At 57.8% G+C, this 23979-nt stretch overlaps 1 protein-coding gene, 1 non-coding gene and 1 pseudogene across 7 annotated transcripts in view; all 3 read left to right on the top strand.

The window, feature by feature from the left end:
• AGAP3 (ArfGAP with GTPase domain, ankyrin repeat and PH domain 3) overlaps positions 1–23979 on the top strand; it is a 59164-nt gene that overhangs the window by 12135 nt on the left and 23050 nt on the right. For 4 of the 6 annotated variants that reach the window (XM_059933049.1, XM_059933048.1, XM_059933050.1 and 1 more), the window contains exons 2-8: positions 19776–19834; positions 20094–20181; positions 20366–20451; positions 20597–20738; positions 21147–21281; positions 21404–21531; positions 23142–23300. In XM_059933049.1, coding sequence (XP_059789032.1) covers positions 19776–19834; positions 20094–20181; positions 20366–20451; positions 20597–20738; positions 21147–21281; positions 21404–21531; positions 23142–23300 — 797 coding nt within the window. Of the gene's footprint in view, positions 1–17649; positions 18554–19775; positions 19835–20093; positions 20182–20365; positions 20452–20596; positions 20739–21146; positions 21282–21403; positions 21532–23141; positions 23301–23979 lie in introns of those variants that run through there. The other 2 variants (XM_059933053.1, XM_059933051.1) reach the window with 1 other exon arrangement.
• Positions 4077–4149, top strand: TRNAR-CCG (transfer RNA arginine (anticodon CCG)). Its single transcript has one exon. It is a non-coding gene; the product is annotated as a tRNA-Arg (tRNA).
• On the top strand, positions 8009–8314 carry LOC132371349 (large ribosomal subunit protein P2-like; annotated as a pseudogene).

Below are 23979 nucleotides of genomic sequence, written 5' to 3'. Positions count from 1 at the left end.
CAAGCTGGTGTCGGCCTCATCTGCTGCTTTCCTTCTGGACATTGAGCCGGTGGCCGGTGGGCCTCGGGCCCCCAGCCCAGTACCGGCCTGGCAGGTACCAGTGACCAAGGGCCCTCCCTGCTCTGTACCCAGCCCAGGGGCCCTGTTGAGCCTGGAGGTGGCTCAGGGAGCCCTCGCCTGTATCACACTGCTCCGTCCCCTCCAGGGCCACCGTGCTGCCCGTGGGGCCCCCTCCCAGCCCCCTGGCCCCGAGCAGCCAAGGGCAGGGGGCCTGTGGGCTGTGAGGCCCCTGAGGTGGAGCTTTGCAGCCCCCAGAGCAGGGTGGGGAGGGGGCTGTCTGTGGAGGGGCCTAACTTCTCTCTCTGAGGCCTGTGCCTCCCTGCAGAGTCTGGGCCGAGAGCCTGTGCCTCGCCGGCACTGGGGTGACCAGGAGGAGGGGCGGTGCGTGGAGTTCTCTGCCCTCTTCCTCCAGGGGTCAGAGCTGCCAGGTCCTCGCGAGCAAGGTGTCCTGCTTTCCGGCATGTGCTTCTGACAGGTCGTGACCTGCCTGGGGAGAAAGCTGCCCTGGGTTGCGGCCCCGGGAGGCGGCCATGTTCTGCCCCAACTGTGTGACCCTTGCCTGGCGACAGTGGGTGTGAGGCCAAGGGAGGGCCACCGGCCACCACCTGGGTCTCCCCCGTGGGTGCAGGAGGAACAGGCCCCGTGCAGGTCCAGGGCAGTCAGTTGTGTCCAGGTTGGGGGCACCAATGGCATAGATACGGAGACCCTGACCCAAGTCCAAACAGCTTAACACAGACCCACTGAGGGGGCAGGGTCCCCGGGGGGCACGGGAGAGAGTCCTTCCCCTCTGTCTGCAAGAGAAAATCCGTCCTGGAGAGTGAGGGCTGGGTGGTCCAGGCGGAGGGAGCTGTGTGCAGCCGTGGGGTGGGGGGAGGAGGGGGAGGCCCTTCTGAATTCCGAACTGGGTGCCTTGGGCATTGCCACTGCCTTTCCTTCCAGGGTGCCCCCTGAACTCGATCAAGGGTGACATTGATTTCTGCGGCAAGCAGGGGTACAGGCCCCCGTGCTGCTTGGTGCAGCCCCGCTGGGAGTGGGCTGAGTGGGGTGTCTCTTTGCTCCGAGCAGGAGAGGATGGGCTGGGTGATGCTGAGTTGGCACCAAAGAAAAATCATAGTTCCGAAAGAGCGCGCCACACGCCAGGGCCTCAGTGGGGTTTCTACCCAGTGACCCAGCGTGGAGGGACATGGGGGGAGCCCTGTGGCATCCCTGGCTGCTTTGATAGGCACCGCGAGACGCTGTTTTACCAGAGTCGTGATTTTATTATGAAAATTGCTGGCGTAGTGTGTTTTGAAACTATTCAAATGCGCCACCCCACACTCCAGCACTTTGTTTGTGCTGCAGACATCGCAAGATTGACAGCTCTTGCTTCAGGTGCCAGGGAGCTGCAGGGTTCTGAACTAAGGGTGGCTGCATCAGATCTGGTATCTCAGAAAGAACTCAAAAGAATAGCTTTCTCTTAGTGCTCCTTATGTGCCAGGCCCTGCCCTCTGTGCTTGCTTGTAATTCTTGAGACATTCCTGGGGTGTTCTCATCCCCATCTTGCAGATGAGGAAACTGACGCACAGAGATGTAAAGGAATTTGCCCAAGGTTGCTCGCCTCACAATGGCAGAGGCAGGACCTGGACCCAGGGAGTCCGTTCTCAGATTCTGTGTTCTGAGCCGGCATGCGCTGCTGCACCATGGAAAAGATAAAGCTCTTAAAAATACAGAAGAAAGTTAAAAGAATATTGTCTAATCTTGGGATAAGAGGTATTCTCTTAAGCCAGACAGGAAACCCAGAATTTATAGAGGGAAAGACAGACAGATTTTTCCCCAAGCGTTTTATTTTGAAAAATGACCACCTTGAATGATTCATAGTTAACATTTATCCCATTTGCTTTCCCTCTGTTTCTCACACACACATTTTTTGGTGGAGGTGATGGTCAGTAGTTGTGGGTGCTTCCCCCCAAGCACTCCAGCAGGCATTTCCTACGAACAGACAGTCCTTCTACATAATGTAATACCAGTGTCACACCTAAAAAGATGAGTGAGAACTCTCAACCATCGTTGACTAGCTCATCCATAACCAAATGTCCTCAAGTAACCTCCACGTGCCTTATATAATAAACTCTTTGTTTTTCCAAATCAGGATGGGATCAGGATGGCACAGGATCCATCGTGATGCTTTTCCCCATCACACAGACTCTTTTTTTTAATATTTAAAAAAAATTTATTGAAGTATAGTTTATTTACAATGTTGTGTTAATTTCTGCTCTGCAGCAAAGTGACTCAGTTATATATAAATATATTCTTTTTCATATTCTTTTCCATTATGGTTTATCACAGGATAATGAATATAGTTCCCTGCGCTTTACAATAGGAGTTGTTTATCCATCCTATATATAATGGTTTGCATCTACTAATCCCAAACTCCCATTCCATCCCTCCCCTACCCACACCTCCTTGGCAATCACAAGTCTGTTCTCTATGTCTGAGTCTGTTTCTGTTTCGTAGATAAGTTTGTTTGTGTCATGTTTTAGATTCCACATATAGGTGATATCATATGGTATTTGTCTTTCTCTTTCTGACTTACTTCACTTAGTATGATAATCTCTAGGTCCATCCGTGTTGCTGCCGATGGCATTATTTTATTCTTTTTTTAAAATAAATTTATTTATTTTATTTTATTTATTTTTGGCTGTGTTGGGTCTTCGTTGCTGCACGTGGGCTTCTTATTGCGGTGGCTTCTCTTGTTGCGGAGCAAGGGCTCTAAGCGCGCGGGCTCTAGTAGTTGTGGCACATGGGCTCAGCAGTTGTGGCTCGCGGGCTCTAGAGCACAGGCTCAGCAGCTGTGGCACACGGGCTTAGTTGCTCCGCGGCATGTGGGATCTTCCTGGACCAGGGCTCGAACCCGTATCTCCTGCCTTGGCAGGCGGATTCTTTTTTTTTTTTTTTTTTTTTTTAATTAATTAATTATTTATTTATTTTTGGCTGCGTTGGGTCTTCGTTGCTGCGCACGGGCTTTCTCTAGTTGCGGAGAGCGGGGGCTACTCTTCGTTGTGGTGCGCGGGCTTCTCATTGCAGTGGCTTCTCTTATTGCGGAGCATGGGCTCTAGGTGAGCAGGCTCAGTAGTTGTGGCTCGTGGGCTTAGTTGCTCCGCGGCATGTGGGATCTTCCCGGACCGGGGCTCGAACCCGTGTCCCCTGCCTTGGCAGGCAGATTCTTAACCTCTGTGCCACCAGGGAAGTCCCTGCAGGCGGATTCTTAACCACTGCGCCACCAGGGAAGCCCTGTAGACTTTTTAATGATGGCCATTCTGACCAGTTTATCACACAGACTGTTGAAGAGTCTGCGGCAGTTTTCTTGTAGAAGGTTGCGCTCTGATTCGGGCGCTGTGGCTGCTTGGCGTTACTTAACTTGTGCCCGTATCCCGCTTGCTGCCCATGACCTGAAGTGAGCTCAGGGGCTTGATGAGATCCAGGTTAAACCCTTTTGACAGGAATACCTCCTATTGTGTCACATCAGGCCCTGCTGTTAGTGGTGGTATGGACATAATTACCAGATCTCCTAATCCTGAAGGCCCATTGCCTCCCCCTTTGTAATTCATCGGTAATCTGTAGGGTGGACTTCTGCACCTTGGAAGTAAACTGCTCCCCACAACTTTGAGTCCGTGGTTTTCAGTGCCTCAGTGATAGTGCCTGAATCTGTTCTGTTGGGGCTGCCAGGTGGTGATTTTCTCTTCTGGACATTCCTTCCGCAAGTCTTAGCTGGTACTCTTCTGTCAAGAAGGCCGCCCCCGCCCCCTTTGCCTTTTTTTAGTATCACTCTTGTCTTACGGATTTTTGTTGTGGTTCTTGTTGTTCAGATGTTATAATCAATTACAAAATTAACAGATTTAATTACACTTTTGTAGAATAGAGTAGGAGAATTTGCTTGCCATGTACATATGCCAGATAAATGGTTAAGATGCCTGTTATACAAAGAATTCCTCTAAATTGTTAAGAAAAAGATTTTTTAAACCCCAAAGACAGGGACTTCCCTGGTGGTCCAGTGGGTAAGACTCCATGCTCCCGATGCAGAGGGCCCGGGTTCGATCCCTGGTCAGGGAACTAGATCCCGCATGCATGCCGCAACGAAGAGTTAGCATGCTGCAACTAAGAAGTCCGTGTGCCGCAACTAAGACCCGGTGCAGCCAAAAAACAAAACAAAACAAAAAAACCCAAAGACGGGCTTCCCTGGTGGCACAGTGGTTGAGAGTCTGCCTGCCAATGCAGGGGACACGGGTTCGAGCCCTGGTCTGGGAGGATCCCACATGCCGCGGAGCAACTAAGCCCATGTGCCACAACTACTGAGCCTGCGCGTCTGGAGCCTGTGCTCCGCAACAAGAGAGGCCGCGATAGTGAGAGGCCCACGCACCGCGATGAAGAGTGGCCCCCGCTTGCCGCAGCTGGAGAAAGCCCTCGCACAGAAATGAAGACCCAACGCAGCCAAAAATAAATAAATAAATAAATAAATTAAAAAAAAAACAAACTCAAAGACAAGTGGACAAAGAATAGGACCAGGCAGACAGTTCAGAGAAGAGGAAATGGAAATTGTTGATGACCATGAAAAGGTGCTTACCCTCACAGTCATCAGGGAAACACAGATCTGAAGAGCAAGGTACTGGGCTCCTCGTTCAGTAGCAGAAAGTGAGCTGATGACTCTTGATGCTGGTGAGAGTGGCGCAGTGGGCGTTCTCATATGTTGCTGGTGGGGGAATGGGGGGGGGGCAGTGAATTGCTGCCTCCTGTTTGGAAAAGTAATCAGGCATTATCCATGAACATGAAAAATTCATATTTTTCTTTGAACCCAACTTTTCTACTTTGGGGCATGTAACCTGTGGAAAGAAAACACATAGGTGGGGCTTCCCTGGTGGCGCGGTGGTTAAGAATCCGCCTGCCAATGCGGGGGACGTGGGTTCGAGCCCTGGTCTAGGAAGATCCCACATGCCGCGGAGCAACTAAGCCCGTGCGCCGCAATTACTGAGCCTGCGCTCTAGAGTCCGAGAGCCACAACTACTGAAGCCTGCGCCCCTAGAGCCCGTGCTCCGCAACAAGAGAAGCCGCCACGATGAGAAGCCCACGCATAGCAACGAAGACCCAACGCAGCCAAAAATAAATAAATAAATTTATAAAAAAAGAAAAGAAAGAAAGAAAACACATAGGTACACAGGTGTTGATTACAGCCTTGCTTGTAGAGGTTTAAAGAAAAAAAAGGAAGCAACCGGAATGGCCCTCAGTAGGGGAACGGCTGGTTGATGGATGGGTGAGGCCCGTACCCAGGGGCTGGGGACGCCTGCCAGCGTATTGTGTAAGCAGCTGCTCCTTGCTCCCAGGCCGGGCATTGTGGTGAAATGTTAAGTCCAAGTCCTAGCATTGGGGCTCTGGGGACGGGGAGGGGAGGGACACTCATTCTGGAAGCTTCCATGTGAAGGAAAGGAAAGGGGGCAGAGGATCAAGAGCAGCTTTCCCAGCGTGTTGTGAGTGTGCTTTTATACTGTAAAATATAATTCTAAAAAGAAGGGCAAAGTGCGTGTTTATTAGACTAGTCCCAGCCCGCTTTCTTCTTTTGTGTCCAACGCAGAGCTGGAGTTGGAAAGCTTTCGTGAGCCCCAGTCAGGCTGTGTGGTGACCCAGAGCCGCTGCAGGTGTGGAGGCTCGGGGGCCTTTGGGGGCCGAGGGTTCAGCCGGGAGAGCACAAACCCACGCGTTTTTCTGGCGAGCCATTTCTTCCCTCACCCAGCCCTCATCCCTAGGTGAAACACTTCTGTTTCTTCTGTTTTCTTTGTAGTGTATTCTCTACAAACATTTTAGGAAACAGGGTGAAATGTACATTTTGCAGAAAAATAGAAAGAGGCAGAAAAAAATCACTGCAGGTCCTAACCGCCACAGTTGGCCTCTGTCCTCATTTTGATATGTTCCTTTTTCCCTGCGTTTTTTACCTGGGTCCACGTTATGTACAATTTTGTATCTTGCTTTTTTAAAAAAACGATCACAAGTGTTGCTGCTGTGCTGAGTAAAAAAGTCTCTACAGATGTTATTTTATTATTTACTTATTTATTTGTTCATTTATGGCTGTGCTGTGCAGCATGTGGGATCTTAGTTCCCCGACCGGGGATGGAACCCGTGCCCCCTGCAGTGGGAGGTGAAGGCTTCACCACTGGACGGCCAGGGAAGCCCCTGCAGATGTTATTTCAAGTGGCTGAATGATGTCCCACCATCTGGAGACACTGTCGCTTACTCCCTTGTTTCCGTATTGGTGGACACTCTGGTTGATTTCACTTTTTTGGAAGTGCTGGACTTCTTTGGGCCTAAACCTTTGTGTCCATGTCAGACGGTCTCTGTTGGAGTCCCTGTGGCTAATGTAGTACGAGGGGCAAAGGGCTGAGCTGCTGGGGAGGGGGGTTGGGCCCACGCACGCTTGCCAGCACTGGGCCTCACGGACACAAAAGTCATGTTAAGGCTTTGGTAGGTGAGAAGTGGAACTTCATTTTTTTTTTTTTAATTTTATTTATTTATTTTTGGCTGCGTTGGGTCTTCATTCCTAGTTGTGGCGAGCGGGGGCTACTCTTTGTTGCGGTGCATGGGCTTCTCGTTGCGGTGGCTTCTCTTGTTGCAGAGCACGGGTTCTAGGCGTGCGGGCTCAGTAGTTGCGGCACGTGGGCTCTAGAGGGCACAGGCTTCAGTAGTTGTGGCTCGAAGGCTCTAGAGCGCAAGCTCAGTCGTTCTGGCGCACAGGCTTAGTTGCTCTGCGGCATGTGGGATCTTCCTGGACCAGGGCTCAAACCCATGTCCCCTGCATAGGCAGGCGGATTCTTAACCACTGCGCCACCAGGGAAGCCCTGGAACTTCATTTTTAATTTCTATTTCTTTGAGTCCCAAGTGAGAGCGAGTGATTTCCACGTGAATTGGCTGTTTGTACTTTCTTTACTTTGTCAAGATTTTATTTATTTTTTTTTAGTGACATCTGTGCGCTTTGCATGTATTAGTGATATTAACCCATCAGCATAGTCACATTTTTGTCCAGGTGTTGATTTTTCTTTAGTTATATTTCTCTTAGGTTTTTTTGTGGGTTTTTTTACAATTTTTTTTTTTTAATCGTTCAGGACCTTATTTTTATGCAGCGAATCTATCAATCTTCTCTCTCCATCCTTTAAATCCAGGAACCTTGTTGCAAACTGTGTCCTGCCTCCCCCTCTCCCAGGGTCCAGCACAGCATCTCCTGCGGCTCGGCCGTAGCTCCACGCAGACTCCGCGGCCGGTGGGCTTCCCCGGCTGCCCGGCCAAGCTGTTCAGGGCTCAGCGAGGTTGGGGCGAGGGCTGGCGGCTGAGGTCCCAGGCCTCGGGTAGGAGGTGGGCTGAGTGAGGCCGTTGCACAGAGGAGCACAGGTGAAGGTGCCGGGAGGGGAGGTGGAGAAGACCCGCCCGCGTGGGGTCTGCAGGCTGTAGATGGGCGTTTGTGAAGATGGTTTGCAGGGACCCCTCCACCTCTGCCCTGCGTGTCGTCCCCACTGCCCAGTTGTTGCTGACGGACCGGGGACCCTTGCTCTCTGGGCAGGGGTTCTGCCGGGGGCTCCTGGTCGGCTCTGCCTGTGGTGTAAGTTCGAAGAGCACGGCAGCTCTGCACACGGCCTTGACCTCTGCGCCCTTCTCATCTCGCAGCCAAGGGCCCTGGGGGAGGCTGCAGTCGGCCCCGCGGCCTCCAGGGCTCCCTCCCGGGTGGCCTCCCGTGAGCGCCCACGCGGTCACCAGGGTTCCCTGATGCTGTTTCACAGCGATGGTGTGGCCCGGGGGCCCAGGCCTAAGAGCTGATGGGCCAGTGGGGTGGTGAGTCCTCAGGCTGAAGACAGATGAGAGTAGAATTAAGAGGAAAGCCTGCGTCCCTGGTGCCTCTGAGGTCGCCCGTGCAAGGCCTCTCGCCGCCGCAGAGATGCGCTACGTCGCCTCCTACCTGCCGGCCGCCCTCGGGGACAGCACCTCCCCCGGCGCCAAGGACATCAAGAAGATCCTGGGCAGCGCGGCACTGAGGCGGACGATGAGCGGCTCAACAAGGTCATCTGTGAGCTGAACGGAAAGGACATCGAGGGCGTCATTGTCTGGGGTATTGGCATGCTGGCCGGCGCGCCCGCTGCCGGGGCTGTGGCCGTCTCCACCGTCCCAGGATCTGCAGAAAGACGAGAAGGAGGAGGAGGCCGAGGAGTCAGGCGATGACGTGGCATTTGGCTTGTTCAACTAGAGTCCTGCTGCTCCCCTGCAAATAAAAGCAGCCCCCCCCCCCTTTTTTTTTTTCTGGCCGTGCCACATGGCTTGCGGGACCTTAGTTCCCTGACCAGGGATCAAACCCTCGGCAGTGAAAGAGCGGAGTCCTAACCACTGGACCACCAGGGAATTCCAAATAAAACCCTTTTTACATTAAAAAAAAAAGAGGAAAGTCTGAAACCCAACTGCCAGGCGCCAAAGCTCTGATCGCCACTCCCAGTCGCTCTGTGATGCGGGAGGACGCGTGGGCCTGGGAATGCTTGCTGGTGTTGAGCTGAAAAGTGTGCAGTTGAACCGGCTGTGTGGGACGGGGGGTGGGGGGTGGGGGGGGTGGGTAGCCCTGTGCCCCCAGGGGCCTCAACTGGTTGTCCCCGCCCCACTCCAGTCCTGTGTGTGGCCTGGGCAGCGCTGGGCAGTGGACCCCCTGCAGGGGGAGGTGGGGAGGGCGTGTCTCACAGTAGGAAATAAACTGTCACATGTTGCTGGGTACCTGAAGGGCTCAGGAAGATGGCAGTCGCCCAGGGAAGCGTCTTCACTTCAGGAGGGTGGTCTGACCTCAGGCCCGGGCTGGCCGCTCTGGGCTCTGTCTACATGGCGTGAACGTGAGATGTGCCGAGGGCCCATCGGCCCCAGACAGCGCCCCTTTTGCCTGTCGAGGTGGCTTCTCCTTTGTGAATGCCATACATGCCTGGCCGGGGTGGCTCGTGAACTTGTGTCAGCCCCTCGTACTGATCCAGGGCTGAGAGAGTGGGATTTGGGGGCAGGAGTTTGTTTGGAAGGTGGGTGAGGAGGGACCTTGGGGAGTCTTTTGGGAAGGAGGTTCCCTTGCTGGGAAGGGCAAGGCTGGGCCACCCCGATGTGGGTACCAGGGCAGGAGGAAAGGAAGATGGGTGAGGGCTGCCTGCAAGATGAACTTGTGTGCCAGCAGAAATCTCACCAGGCTCAGCAGGCCCCAGGGCTCGGGGCCAGACAGGTGGCCTAGGTAGGAAGGTCAGCTTCAGCCACCTACCAGCCCTCACCTTAGGCACGTTACTTGGCCCCTGTGCCTCAGAGTCCTCGTCTGTAAAATGGGGAGATTAACAGTACCTTTCGGGCTTCCCTGGTGGCACAGTGGTTGAGAATCCGCCTGCCAATGCAGGGGACACGGGTTCGAGCCCTGGTCCGGGAAGATCCCACATGTCGCGGAGCAACTAAACTCGTGCGCCACAACTACTGAGCCCACATGCCACAACTGCTGAAGCCCACACGCCTAGAGCCCGTGCTCCGCAGCAATGAGAAGCCTGCGCACTGCAAAGAAGAGTAGCCCCCGCTCGCCACAACTAGAGAAAGCCCACGCGCAGCAACGAAGACCCAATGCAGCCCGAAAAAAACCAAACAAACAAACAAAAAAACAAAACAGTACCTTTCAGGACTTCTCTGGCGGTCCAGTGGTTAGGACTCCAAGCGTCCATTTCAGGGGGCACGGGTTTGATCCCTGGTCGGGGAACTAAGATCCCGCATGCCGCGAGGCGTGGCCAATAAATAAATAAATAAGTAAATACTTCTTTAAAAAAGAAAACCAGTACCTTTCTCAGAGGGGTTAAATGGTTTTGTGTGTGTGAAGTGCTCAGAGTAGAGCCTATCATGTTCAGTAAGGGGCCACTATTATCGGGTGACCAGTGCTGTCCCCTGTGGCTGCTGCCTTGGGTGTATAGGGCACCAAAATGGCTCTGCCGTCCCCAGGGCTGCCCGAGTCTGGCTCTGAGCCACAGGGGCAGGGATCTGTGACCTTTCTGTGCCCGGGAGCTCAGGCCCCCATGAGGTGAGAGCAGATTAGATATTAGCATCTACAGAAGACACGAGGTGAAGGGGGGGACAGTGAGAGGAGGCCGGGAGGTCCAGGAGGGCTTGTGGTGGCAGCGGGCATGAGCTGAGTGCTGACTGACAGCTCCCGCTGGGCTGGCGGCGGGAGGGAGGTGGCCTCCACGTCCAGGCCCTGCTGCTGTCAGCCTGGGCTGGCGGCGGAAGGGAGGTGGCCTCCACGTCCAGGCCCTGCTGCTGTCAGCCTGGGCTGGCGGGGGGAGGGAGGTGGCCTCCACGTCCAGGCCCTGCTGCTGTCAGCCTGGGCTGGCGGGGGGAGGGAGGTGGCCTCCACGTCCAGGCCCTGCTGCTGTCAGCCTGGGCTGGCGGCGGGAGGGAGGTGGCCTCCACGTCCAGGCCCTGCTGCTGTCAGCCTGGGCTGGCGGGGGGAGGGAGGTGGCCTCCACGTCCAGGCCCTGCTGCTGTCAGCCTGGGCTGGCGGCGGGAGGGAGGTGGCCTCCACGTCCAGGCCCTGCTGCTGTCAGCCTGGGCTGGCGGGGGGAGGGAGGTGGCCTCCACGTCCAGGCCCTGCTGCTGTCAGCCTGGGTTGGCGGGGGGAGGGAGGTGGCCTCCACGTCCAGGCCCTGCTGCTGTCAGCCTGGGCTGGCGGGGGGAGGGAGGTGGCCTCCACGTCCAGGCCCTGCTGCTGTCAGCCTGGGTCTGGCCTGAGAGGTCTGTGGCTTCCTTTGATGGGGAGCCCGTCCAGAGGCCTCCCGGGGTCTGGGCACGTGTGTCGGATGCTGGGGGCAATGGGCAGGCTTGGCCTTGGCAGTGGGGCAGAGCCCTGGGCCTCAGTGTAGGCCCTGCTTTCAAAATTTATAATGGGAAATCAGATGCTTTCATTTATTTATTTGAAACTTTATTTTATTGAAGTACAGTTGATTTACAATGTTGTGTTGGTTTCTGGTGTACAGCAAGGTGATTCAGTTACACACGTATATATATTCTTTTGCATATTCTTTTACATTATTATTATTATTTTGGCCGCGCTGAGCAGCATGTGGGATCTTAGTTCCCCGACCAAGGATTCAACCCGCGCCCCCTGCAGTGGAAGCGCGGAGTCTTAACCACTGGACTGCCAGAGAAGTCCCTCCTTTTACAATATTGTTTATCACAGGATATTGAATATAGTTCCCTGTGCTATACAGTAGGACCTCGTTGTTTATCTGTTCTATATAAATAGTTTGCATCTGCTAATCCCAAACTCCCAATCCATCCTTCACCCACCTGGAATTTAGATGCTTTTAAACTTTTGTCCATTAGACTCTCAAACTACCTGTCTTTATTCTTAATAGTGTACACTGACCCTCAGTCCCCCTTTCCCTGAGACCCAGAACACTTGTGTATCTGTACTGGAGTTCCCAGATGGGGGCACAGCTCCGCCGTCTTAGAGCAAAAATGGTGCAATTATTTGAATACTGTGTTGTGTCTTCCCTTTATTAAAATATTTTACTTCTGTAAAAAAGATGAAAGCAAAGTTTATTAGCCTGTTGATACTGCTGATATGGAATGAAGATCCACAGACTGAAGGCATTTTCAAAGCCTGTTGGACTGGAAGAGGCAGATATTTAGCTCATGGGATTCGGCTGGACCGTTGCTCAGTTTTGAAGGAAGAGAACAACCTTTAAAGACGGATGAGGGCTTCCCTGGTGGCGCAGTGGTTAAGAATCCACCTGACAATGCAGGGGACATGGGTTCGAGCCCTGGTCCGGGAATATCCCACATGCCGCGGAGCAACTAAGCCCGTGCACCACAACTACTGAGCCTGCGCTCTAGAGCCCGTGAGCCACAACTACTGAGCCCACGTGCCACAACTACTGAAGCCCACGCACCTAGAGCCTGTGCTCCATAACAAGAGAAGCCACCGCAGTGAGAAGCCCGCGCGCCACAACTACTGAGCCTGCGCTCTAGAGCCCGTGAGCCACAACTACTGAGCCCACGTGCCACAACTACTGAAGCCCGTGCACCTAGAGCCTGTGCTCCACAACAAGAGAAGCCACCACAGTGAGAAGCCCGCGCACCACAACGAAGAGTAGCCCCCACTCGCCGCAACTAGAGAAAGCCCGCGCGCAGCAACGAAGACCCAACACAGCCAAAAATAAATAAATTTATATTAAAAAAAATTTTTTTTAAAGACATGAAATGCAGGACACGTGTCAAAATTGGGATGAAAAGGCAAAGTGCCTTGAGGGAGCGTGCAGTTTTACCTTCTGAGTCCAGAGTTCCCTCCGCCCACAGCAGTGAAGCTCACACCACCTTCAGGGTCGTTGGAGGATTATGAGGGATTCGGGGTGCACACACTGTTCCCTTCTGCTTTGGGGAGAGCCGTGGGAAGGCAGCAGACTTTTCCAGGCGTAACGCGTGGTCCTCAGCCACGGATGCTTCTTGGTCTTGGGGGCGTACAGAGGGATGGTGCCTTGCCCAGACTTTGTGGACAGGAAGAAAAAACGAAGAAATTGCTATCGAGTAGCTAGTTTGGCGCTGGAAGGGCCATTTCCAGGCTGGGATGACTGCCCCACAGAGGGTGGTCTTTGATCCTCTCAGCTTTCCATGGGGGGAGGGGAGCCCTCTGACGCCTGACCTTGGGAGATGGGGCCGAATTCCCAGCTGCTCTGAGCAGCCCTGGGAGGGTCCAGGAAGGGGCTCCTTTCTGTGCAGTCACACCTGCCGGGCCCCAGGAGCCCGCCCCCTTGAATCTATAGCTTTTGTGTGTTTTTTATGTCCCTCTTAAAGCACTAGGGAGGATCTGTTCCGGGCATCTCTCCTTGGCTTGTAGATGGCCGTCTTCTCCCCATGTCTCTTCATATCGTCTTCCGTCTGTGCGTGACTCTCTGTGTCCAAATTTCCCCTTTTTATAAGGACACCAGTCATATGGGAATAGGGCCCACTCTCCTCCAGGGTGACCTCGTCTTAGCTAATTACATCTGCAGCCACCCTGTTTCCAAATAAGGTCACATTCTAAGGTACTGGGGGTTAGGACTCCAGAATATGAATTTGGGGGAAACACAGTTCAGCCCATAACCGCTTTCATCAGATTTTCAGAGAAAGACGTGATCCAAGAGGGCCTCGGGGATCTCTGAGGTCCGCCTCTGCGGTCTCTTGGAGAAGAAGAGATGGAGGGACTGGTAATCCACAGGCTTGAGCTGCTGTGGAACTGCTGAGGCGTCCAGCTAGATTTCCAACTTGAAGAAAGCTGGCGCTGGTCTAAGTCGTTCCTGTGTCCAGTGTGACTCTCTCCTGCCCAGTAGTAACGGCTGCTTTTATAGATCACCTGCTGCGTGCCAGGCACTGTCCCGTACCCTCCACAATCACGCCACTGGTCTTCATAGCAACTTCAGCTGGAAAGGTGGGATTATCCCCAGTTTACAGACCAAGCCCCGAGACCCAGTGAGGTTCAGGTGACTTGACGGGCACACAGCTAATAGGTGCCAGAGGCTGAATTTTTTTTTTAAAATTATTTATTTATTTATTTTTGGCTGTGTTGGGTCTTCGTTTCTGTGCGAGGGCTCTCTCTAGTGGCAAGTGGGGGCCACTCTTCATCGCGGTGCACGGGCCTCTCATTATCGTGGCCTCTCTTGTTGCGGAGCACAGGCTCCAGACACGCAGGCTCAGTAGTTGTGGCTCACGGGCCTAGTTGCTCCTCGGCATGTGGAATCTTCCCAGACCAGGGCTCGAACCCGTGTCCCCTGCATTGGCAGGCAGATTCTCAACCACTGCGCCACCAGGGAAGCCCCAGAGGCTGAATTTGAACCCACTTCTCTCGACTCCAGAGCACGTGTTTTGCCAGCGCACCCCTATACCTCTCCACTTGCAGTCTGATCTCGGCTGTGATTTATTTCAACAGGCTGTGCCAGCCAGGGACCGTCTCTCAAAAGCCTGCCTCCCTCCCCACAAGGGGGAACAAAAGCTGGGGCGCACAGTTCATGCGCAGCAAAGATGTACGTTCATTCATTCATTCACTCGTTCATTCACAGAATCATTGCCCACCACCTGCGTGCCCGGCTGAGTTCTAGCGGGGAAGCATTAAACACACCAGAAAAATATCCGAGAGGGATGAGTGTTAGACGAATATTGTGACAGCTGTGGACAACTCCTGAAACTTGTAAGGAGGCCAGTCCTGCAGGCCGCCCCTGTGAGTGGCGGGTCGTTGCGGGGGCAGCCCAGGGTCTCCGCGGACTCCCTAATCCCCAACCCGGTGACCTGCAGAGAGAACAGAACTTGCTAGAGACCTGCGGGCCTTTCGATCCTCCGGGTGTGACACTCGTCGCCTCCCTCAGCTCAGTGGCCGAAGGGCTTGGCCAACCCGCCCGGCCACTGCTGGGGTCCTTACCGCCTTCCTCGCCGCACAGCTGGAGGCCACCTGGCTGCAGGAAGATGTGTTGCTGCCACCTTGTGGGCAAGAAGATCCCGACCGGTGTTGGAGGGCCCTGTGGCTCTTGGGACCACTCTGGCCGCGGGAGGAAGCCGCAGCCTTTGGCTTTCTGCAGAAAGCCAGCCCCTCCTGGGCTCTGAGAAGGACCTCCACTGGCTCTCTGCGGCCGCGTGGCCTCAGCTGGGCGAGCCTCGACACTTATCAATGGATCACCCAGCAAATATTTGAGGGAGACTAGGTACAAGGCTCTGTGGGATTCCTGGGCCAGAGGCCGCCCTTCCTTTTCCCCCCACCAGTGCACCGTTTCTGTGCAGTGCCTCACAGCTCAGGCCTTTTTTATGCAGGGGTCTTTCTCTTTCTCCCTAGACACCCTGGGTTCAGCGGTGCAGCCCTGCCGCCCCAGGCCACAGCTGCACACGCAGGCGCCCTCCTCTCTCAGGTCCGAGCAGCCAGCCCAGCTCACCCAGCTCTAGAGTCGGCGCTTCTCCTTCTGATTTGCCTGCGCTCAGAACAGAAGGGGTTGCTCGGTGCTCAGCCTCTGCACGCTCAGCCTCCAGGGAAGCGTGTCCATCCTCACCCAGGATGCACGCTGCAGGCATTGCGAGAGAGTGCATCTTTAATTCCCCCAGAAGCTTCTGTGGGGTCTCACCCCTACGCGACAGGTTCAGCCTGGTGTTTCTGATGACCTTAAGAGTCAGAGAACTGACACGAGGGCTAGTTGTATGGGATTTCTGTACGATTTACGTGGCCCCAGCCTGATGCTTTTTAGGATTGTCCTAGTTTCCTTTGGGCTGTGTTGAGTAGTAAGCTGTTTGTCACGTGTCTGGAGTAGAATCTTGCAGATGGAACACAGAGACCTCGTCCCTGACCCGGGCGGGGGTGTGTGTGTGACACCAACAAGGAGAGAGGTGTGTGCCTACACCGATCTCCTTTCTGGGGTCTTTGACTGGCTGATGTCCTGGGACATTTATGTGCAGGCAGGTGCCCTTCTCTGTCTAGTTTCCCTGAGTCAGGAAAGGTTTCTGGGAAGCAGGAATAGGAAGGAGGCAGCCCCATGAGGAAGAGGAAGCTGTCCCAGGTTTGGGATTGACCCAGTCTGAGCATTTCTCCTGGACTGATTCTGCAGGTACAAGGGGAGTCAGGAGCTGGTGTGTCCTCTGAGAATGTAGCATGTTCGTTCACCTCCTGGACTGGGCACTGCTGCATGTCCTGGAGTCCGTGTGTGGTGTGTGTGTGTGTGTGTGTGTGTGTGTGTGTAACTGGGGGCCTTTTACTCTCCTGTCCCAGCCTGCTCCTCGCCCCCTGAGGCTAACCAGTTGGGTTCTGAAGCAGCCCATCCCCTGTTCGGCACCTTGTCCTCTGTTCCCCCTCAGTCCCCACTTGTCTCTGATAGCTGCTGTCCTGTGCTTGCATTTTCATTGGCTTGGGGGGAGGGTTTGGAATGAGCAGCCTTATTCTCTTCGGGAGGGGTAATCCCCGACGTGTGTGAGAGAGGACAGAGAGACAGATACGAAGATAGGGAAGTTCAGCGTACGAGACTTAAACTTGGGAACGTGAGTCAGGATTCCTGGGTTGCATTCCCATCTCCACGCCTGAAGGAGCCTGGGAAAGGTTCTTCTGCAGGACTGACTATTATGTGGGGGTATGCATCCCAGAGAGGAAGAAGCCATCCTCGTTGTTAATAACTAGTCCCAGGAAAATACGAAATCAGCCCTGGGGCCTCTCCAGGCCTGGGAGATCCAGCCCAGGACTTGGGAGTTTCCAGCTCTGGGTTCCCCAGGAGCACCTAGGATGGAGAGGCCCTGCCTTTCTCAGGCATTCCCCCACCCCAGCCCCCTCAGGAATGTGCCACTTTTATCTTGTACTTTGCTTCTGACCAGGACCGTGGAATTCTAAAGCTGAGAGGGACAGGAACGTTGGGAGTTGGGTTGGACTGGGGGTGGAGGAAACCTGGGAGTATTAGGTCTTTAAAGGAAATGCAAGCCCCCTCCTCCTTGCCACTGCCTAAACTGGTTTCTCCTGATCTGCTTGGGGGTCCTTGTGGATTATGGTAACCTGGCTCATCTCCAGCGCCTTGGAGAGGACTGATGTTTAAACTGCAGTGGAGAGCACAGCACAGCAACTACCTGCCCCCTGCCCCCGTCCTGAAGTGATCCCTGCATTTAATGAGTGTCTGCTGCAGCCCACACACGTGAAATTCACAGGGCATCGTGCTCGGAGTAAGCGTCAGGCTCCAACCAGTCCTGCAGTGTGAAGCTTCACCTCTGCACAGCCTCTGGACAGGAGGTGAGAACCAGCCAGCGGGTGGAGGCTGGAGACTTCAGGGGCTCAGAAGTGAGGCACTCGTCCAGAACTGTGTGGTCCAGGTCCAGAGGTTATCTTTCGATTTTCTGCTGCCCTTGGGCAGGACAACACTTAACCTAGTACAGATGATTTTATAATCTCCAAGGAAGAAGACAGCCTCGGTCATTAACAGAAGAGCTGACTGAAACATCCAACAACTCGGATTTGCGAGTTTCCCAACCTAAGACAGGATTGCCTCGTAGAGGCTCCCTACTTTGCAGATAAGGAGACTGAGGCCCGAAGTCGGCGTAACTCCTGACTCATAATTTAGGCTTTTACTGGCTCCCACCCTGGTGGGTCACCTTCTGGTTCTTCCCTGGAGAAAGAGCCAATGGCCTGCTTCTCTCCAAAACCGAACTCAGTGTGCGGTGTGCCGAGGACTGTTACTTATTTGGCCTGCTCTTAATGACACCTCCTCACCTGCCTGCCCCAACCGAGGAGGAGCCCTGGGCTGGAATTTCCTGTTTTCTCAGGGCTCGGGGGCTGCCCCAGCAGGCTGCCTCCCCTGCGGCCGCCGTTCCTGGGTGTTCCAGGCCAGGCTTGCCACCTCTCTCTCGGTGCTGGGCTGGCCCCCGGCCTCGCCAGGTCTGGGCTTGCCGGCTGCGAGGTGGAGGCGTTGAGGGACTCGGTCGGCCGACACCAGGTGCCAAGAGGCCGGAGGTCCGTGCGCCTCGGCCGCGGCCCCGGCCCGGGCCCAGCCCCGCGCCCAGCCCCGCGCCCCTCACCATGGGCCTGGCTCTCGACCGCGGGCCCTGAGCATGGAGCGGGGCTGGCCGCCAGGGGACAGCCGCAGCCGGGAGCGGCCCGCCGCCTGCCGCCGCGCCCTCAGCGTCTGCGACTCGCTGGACCTGCACGGCGCCCCGGCCGGCCGCGCCGCCTCTGCCCTGTGCGCCGTGCGCGAGGAGCCGGCGCGGCCGCGGAGCGTGTGCTCGGGCGGCCCGGGGCCACCGGCCGCTGGCGTCCGCGGCCTGCTGCTCGGCCTCCTGCGCCCACGTCTCGGCCGCCGCGGCTCCCCCGACGGCCTCCCGCCGGCTCCCCGGCCCGCGTCCTCGGGGAGCCCCGGCTCGGCCGCGCCCAGCCCGTCGCCCAGCCCCGCGCCCAGCCCCGCGCCGGCCCGGCGCAGCCGCCCCCGGGGGGCCCAGGTGCCGCGGCCCACCAGCATGACGTTTCTGGAGGTGAACCGCCTGGAGCTGGCGGCCGAGGCCGAGGGCGCTGGCGCGGGGCTGGGCCGCACGGGCAGCGCGGGTTTCCTGCGGGGCGCCTCGCTGTGGAGCAGCCAGCGCTGGCACGTGCTGCGCGGCGGCGGCGGGCGCAGCTCCCCGGGCCCCCGGCGCGGCCTGTCGGCGCTGAGGAAGAGCTTCAGCTTCCGCCTGCGCCGCGGCCAGGAGATCCGGCGCGCCGAGTCGGGGCTGCTGCCCCGGGCGCGCACCCGCAGCGACGGCGACGCCAGCTCCCTGGGTGCCTTCTCCAGCCGCCGCGACCTGCTGCTGGGCGCCGAGGCCCCGAGCGCCGCGCCAGAGCCGGGCCGGCCCCGCACTGCCGCCGGCCTCTGGAGGCTGCTCACCAGCCGCTTCCGCCGGAGGGAGCCGGCGCCCGCGCCGTCCGAGCCGCTGTGGAGCCGCCGGGCGGCCGCGGCCCCTGGGCTCCTGGGCGCGCCAAGCGGTAAGCAGGGAGAGCCCCGGCCTGCGTGGCCTCCCTGGTTGGCGTCCGGGGTTGAGGGCGGGTGTGAAACAAACTGGAAACCTACCTGGGAGAGGCGGGCGTGCCGTGTGGGCCTGGGGGCTAGAGGGGGATCAGCGCCGGGCAGGCAAGGCTCTGGGGTCGCTGGTGGGTCTGGAGAAGGTGTCTGTGGCAGAGGCGGCCTTCCAGGTGGGTCCAGGCAGGGCCTCCCGCCCGTGGCCCTAGCGTGGTGGAATGAGAGCGGCTCGGAAGGGCCCCTTCTCACTTTGGGTGCCTGAGGAGTTGGGGCCCGGGAGGGGAGGGATGGAGACTCACTCGGAGCCAGCGGGCTCTGGATGGGACCCTAGAACAGCAGCATTTCTAGCTCCCAGGCGAGGCTCTCGCCCTCACCTCTAGCTGCCTATGCAGATGAGTTTGGGGAATGCTTGTGGACCCGACGCCCTCACCTCTAGCTGCCTGTGCAGATGAGTTTGGGGAATGCTTGTGGACCTGACCGTCATAAGCACTGTTTGAGACAGCCTGGGGAGGGGGAGCAAGCCCAGCCAGAGAGGCTGGCCCAGGCCCAAGCTGCCCGGAGCTGACCACAGGATGTCCATTACAGCCTAGAGGATAAAGGAGAGGGGGGCTCGGGGTGGCTGGAGCCCGGCAGGAGCTGAGGATGGACTGGAGAGGAGGAGCCCCGGAGGCGGGTCTCTGGGACAGAGAGGCTGGTGGCCTCCTGCCCAGGAGGAGCCTGGGGACGAGGGCCGCTCCCCATTGGACCTGCCTCTCACAGAACAGGGCCAGGTAAGGGCTCCTCCCTCCTCAGCCTCCAGGAACGCGGTAGGCGGCCGCACCCTGCAAGGCTGTGCTGTTCCTACTTGCAGCACAGGCTGCAGCCCTGCGGCCCAGCTTGGGTCTGGCTGAGACCCACTGGAGGCCTCTCACCAGGTGGGGGGCACCAGGCCGGGTGTGGCTCGAGGTAGTAACTACTCACCTCGCTGGAGCAGTAAGAGGAGGGATCAGGTCCAGGCCAGGGGAAGTGAGGGCTGGCATCGCTCCGTCCCACCCGCGCAGAACGTTTCTGCTGCTTCCCAGGAAACGAGGGCGTGAGTGCTGTTTTCTGGCCTTGGCCTGCGAAGGGGCAGCGTCAGAGGCAGCAGGTGGTGGATAGCAAAGGTGTGTGTCCCATCCCAGTCCTGACAGGCGGCCTTCTCTCCCGCAGACTCCTTTGTGAACAGCCAGGAGTGGACCCTGAGCCGTTCGGTGCCGGAGCTTAAAGTGGTGAGTGAGGCCCATGGGAGGCCCAGGCAGCCCAGGGGCTGGGGGTGCGGGCTGGAGTGGTGGGCCGGCGTTGCTTCCCCTGCTTCCGGTCCCCTCCGTCTCTAGGCTTGGTCTCTCCCGTCACCCCTGTCCTCCCTGTTTCTCTTTGCTCGCCCATCCTCAGCACTGGCCCCTCTCCTTCCTGATGTATTAGCCTTTCCTGCCCCACGTCCTCCGTCCTGCCCTCTGACCGCTGCTCTCCCGCCTTCCTGTCCCACAGGGCATTGTGGGGAACCTGTCTAGTGGGAAGTCGGCCCTGGTGCACCGCTATCTGACGGGGACCTATGTCCAGGAGGAGTCCCCAGAAGGTGAGCGTTACGGGCCGGCCTTAATGGCCGCCGTCCCTCCTTCCCGTTGTCTGTGCAGGGGGGCTCCAGCCCCTTGTCTTTCTCAGTGCTCCCGTCTTCTCTGTTGGAAGCTGTGGATTTCTTCTGTTTGGCCCCCGTGGGCTCGCTCTTCTGGTTTTGGGCCTGACCGTGAACTCTGTCCTAGGGGGTCGGTTTAAGAAGGAGATTGTGGTGGATGGCCAGAGTTACCTGCTGCTGATCCGAGATGAAGGAGGTCCCCCCGAGCTCCAGGTGATGCTCCTGTCACCAGCCCTGGCCTGTGGTGCCCCTTCCTCGAGGTTCCCACTTGGGACTGGGCAAGGTTGCGTGTGGGGAGAGGGGTACGCCGTTCGCCCGTGCCCAGGTGAGGGTGGTAATTGTGCTCGGTCCCCCCTAGTTTGCTGCCTGGGTGGACGCGGTGGTGTTTGTGTTCAGCCTGGAGGATGAAATCAGCTTCCAGACGGTGTACAACTACTTCCTGCGGCTCTGCAGCTTCCGCAACGCCAGCGAGGTGCCCATGGTGCTGGTGGGCACGCAGGGTGAGCGGGCCAGCAGGGGTGATGCGGGGGCTCTGGGCCCCCAGGTGGCAGGTACGAGAAAGCCTGGCTTCCCCGCCCTCCTGGCGCTGGACCAGCCCTTTCGTGTCGCCCTACAGAGGGCACCTCCTCTTTGCCCCGTACGCGCTGGGCCTTCCCCAGCTAAGATCCTGCCATCCGTGTGGTGGTCATGTCCACATTTTGAGATGAATAAACAGAGTGGCCGGCTCGTTTCCACCCAGTGAGTCGGTGGCAGAGCTGGAACGAGGCCCAGACACCCGTATTCTCGTGCTCCGTGTCGTCCGCTGCCCGGGCTCTTTGCCCACCCACCCTCTGACCGAACGGCCCACCGGCCAGCAGCCTCAGCTTCTCAGCAGGCTGAGTCAGTCCCCACTCTCCCGTCTCCAACAGACGCCATCAGTGCCGCGAACCCGCGGGTCATCGACGACAGCAGGGCCCGCAAGCTGTCCACAGACTTGAAGCGCTGCACCTACTACGAGACGTGCGCCACCTACGGGCTCAACGTGGAGCGCGTCTTCCAGGACGGTAACTCGGCGCTGGGGACGCTCCCGCAGAGTGGGGTCAGGGGGGCGGGGGGGGGGGCAGCTCTAAGCTGGGCTCCTCCCTCCTCCCCAGATGGGTAATTTTGACTGTGCTGTCCCCTGCAGTGGCCCAGAAGGTAGTGGCCTTGCGGAAGAAGCAGCAGCTGGCCATCGGGCCCTGCAAGTCACTGCCCAACTCTCCCAGCCACTCGGCCGTGTCCGCCGCCTCCATCCCGGCCGTGCATATCAACCAGGTGCGGCCAGCCTCCCCCCGCTGCCACCGCACGCCCCGCCCGCCGCGGCCCTGCCTCGCCATCCTGTCTGTCTGCCTGCCTGTCCCCACCTCGTCTGGTCTGCCGCCTTGCGGATGGTTTGAAAGCACTGGCTCGAGTTCCCTTAGCCTGCACGACTGGCCTGGCCTGGCCTCCTCTGTACCCCGTGGTGACTGCCTTCCCGCTGGTTCCCATCCCTGCTCGACACTCTTCTCGCCCCGCAGCTGCAGCAGCTGAGGCCGCCTAAGCATTTGCTCTGGTCAGCCACGTTAGCGCTATCTCAGTGCCTGCTTCCCGCGCAGCCGTGCTCAGGAGGCTCTAAGCTGAGCTCGTCCCTGCTGGCCCTTCTCTCGGTGTTTGCATTTAGAAGGGCAGCACTTACCCGCAAGGGCCAGTGGCATTTGTGACGTGTGGGGTAGTGGGGGTGTTCTGAGCCGGGTCCTGCCAGGGTTCCTCCTGTATTACCACTTGGACACCCGCCCACTTCCTAGGCCTACTGCCTGGTTACTTTTGGCCCTTGGTAGGCAGGCCAGTACTTCCGTAGCTGCATCTCCCCGCTCAGTCCCTGCTCGGCGGAAAGCCCTGGGCCACATCACAGGTGTGCGCGCTGAGTGGTCAAGCGGACAGCCACTCCTTTACTTCTGCCAAGGGCCATTGTCTTTCTGAGGCCCCCTGGCCCACCAGTGTCCTGATGACAGCCTGGTGACTTTTCCAGAGAGCCCTCCCTTTAGCGCTTTAGAAGGCGTCAGGGCTTCCCCTGTAAGCGCTCCCCCGTGGAAGAAAGGAGGCACGGAAGGTCTTTCTTCACTGTCTCTGAGCGGCTCTGCCTCAGCTGCAGAATCAGCTGTGCACGGGGGCCCTGCCCGCCGAGGGGCAGCAGCTCAGGTGTTTTGTTCCCTTTGTACGGCTTAGGATTCGAGGAGGCTGCCAGGGCAGGACACGTCCTCTATTTAGTGATCATCCGATGGGCCATTAGGGGGTGGCCTTGTCAAACTGTGTTTCCCGAGTCCTGGAGTAGACACTGCCAAGCACCTGCTGTCTCTCTGCTGAGATCCTCTGCTGCTTCCTCTGGAGCGGTCTTAGCTGTTCTGCTCTCCACCCCGGCCCTCCTGTATCCTGTGCTCTGTCACCCACGCTGCCTAGGAGCAAACCGCATCCTCCCCCTGCACTCTGAGGCCCATCCTGGCCTCCTGCAGCCTTGCTCTTTGTCACTGACTTGGGGAGCTCATCCAGGGTGACCTGCCACCTCGTGGCACACCCACCTGTGAGCCAAGACTCCACAGTTTGTTCTCTTCTGGCCTCTGTCACTGACTCCAACCTGCTAGCATTTGCCTCCGATTCAGCTCCCTGGCTGACCCCGAATGGCCCCTGCTGGGGCCCTAGTGGGGCAGCCCAGTGCGGTGACCACCGGGTCCTGCTGGCCTCCAGGCCGTGCTGCCTTTCCCCTTGGTACCACCTGTAGGAGCTAGTGGCCCCTCTGCTGCCCCACGAGCCCCCGGCCAGGTCTCCGCCCCGCAGTGTTCCCAGCTCCCGCCTGCCGCCCGCCCTGCGCCCCTCCCGGAGCCGCCCTCAGCAGCCCTCTCTGTCCTTAGGCCACGAATGGCGGCAGCAGCGCTTTCAGCGACTACTCATCCTCAGTCCCCTCCACCCCCAGCATCAGCCAGCGGGAGCTGCGCATCGAGACCATCGCTGCCTCCTCCACCCCCACACCCATCCGCAAGCAGTCCAAGCGGCGCTCCAACATCTTCACGGTACGTGCCCGCCCCTCCCGCCTGCCCGGCCGCCTTCACCGAATGGGCAGGGCCGAGCCCCCAGCCCCCGGCTGGGAGGGAGCAGGCAGGACGATGCCACCTGCCGACCTCCATCCCCACTGACGCGCGCCACTTCCGTCGGCTCCTTACCGGTGCCCCCCATCCACACTCAGACTCTTCCAGACTGTTCCTCCGAGCCCACGGGGCCGCCCTCCGCGCATCCGCACAGACCCTCCTCCCGGCTGCACACACACACCCTCCCTCTCCCCGACCCCGTAGGGCTTCCTGGCCAGCTTGAGGGATCTCTGGACGCGTCTGCTCTAACTCTGAGGCACCCGTGATTCCGCAGTTGTGGACTGAGGCCCCAAGATTGTTTGCCAGAGGCTACAGGAAGCGTTTGCTGGCAGAGCTAGAACGAACAGGGCCCAGGCCTCCAGTGCACCTGCCCGCTCTTTTCATTCTCCCACGCTTCCCACCCGCTGCTGCCATCGGCCTAACGAAGGCTTAGCCGTCTTTCCCCAGGCCTCCATCTCCTTATTCCCTGCCTCGGTCCCCCCACAAGCTCTTCCTCTCCCCGTCCCCGCAGACCCCGCCCCCAGGGTCCCGTGCGCCTTCCGCCGTAGGGGCCCAGCCCGTCAGCTCTTAGGTGTCCTGAGCCTGCATCTGACACGCAGTGCCC

The sequence above is a fragment of the Balaenoptera ricei genome, chromosome 9 (assembly GCF_028023285.1).
Source record: "Balaenoptera ricei isolate mBalRic1 chromosome 9, mBalRic1.hap2, whole genome shotgun sequence".
NCBI lineage: Eukaryota > Metazoa > Chordata > Mammalia > Artiodactyla > Balaenopteridae > Balaenoptera > Balaenoptera ricei.
Note: the sequence above shows the minus strand (reverse complement) of the source record. Positions and strands in the feature narration are given on the sequence as shown.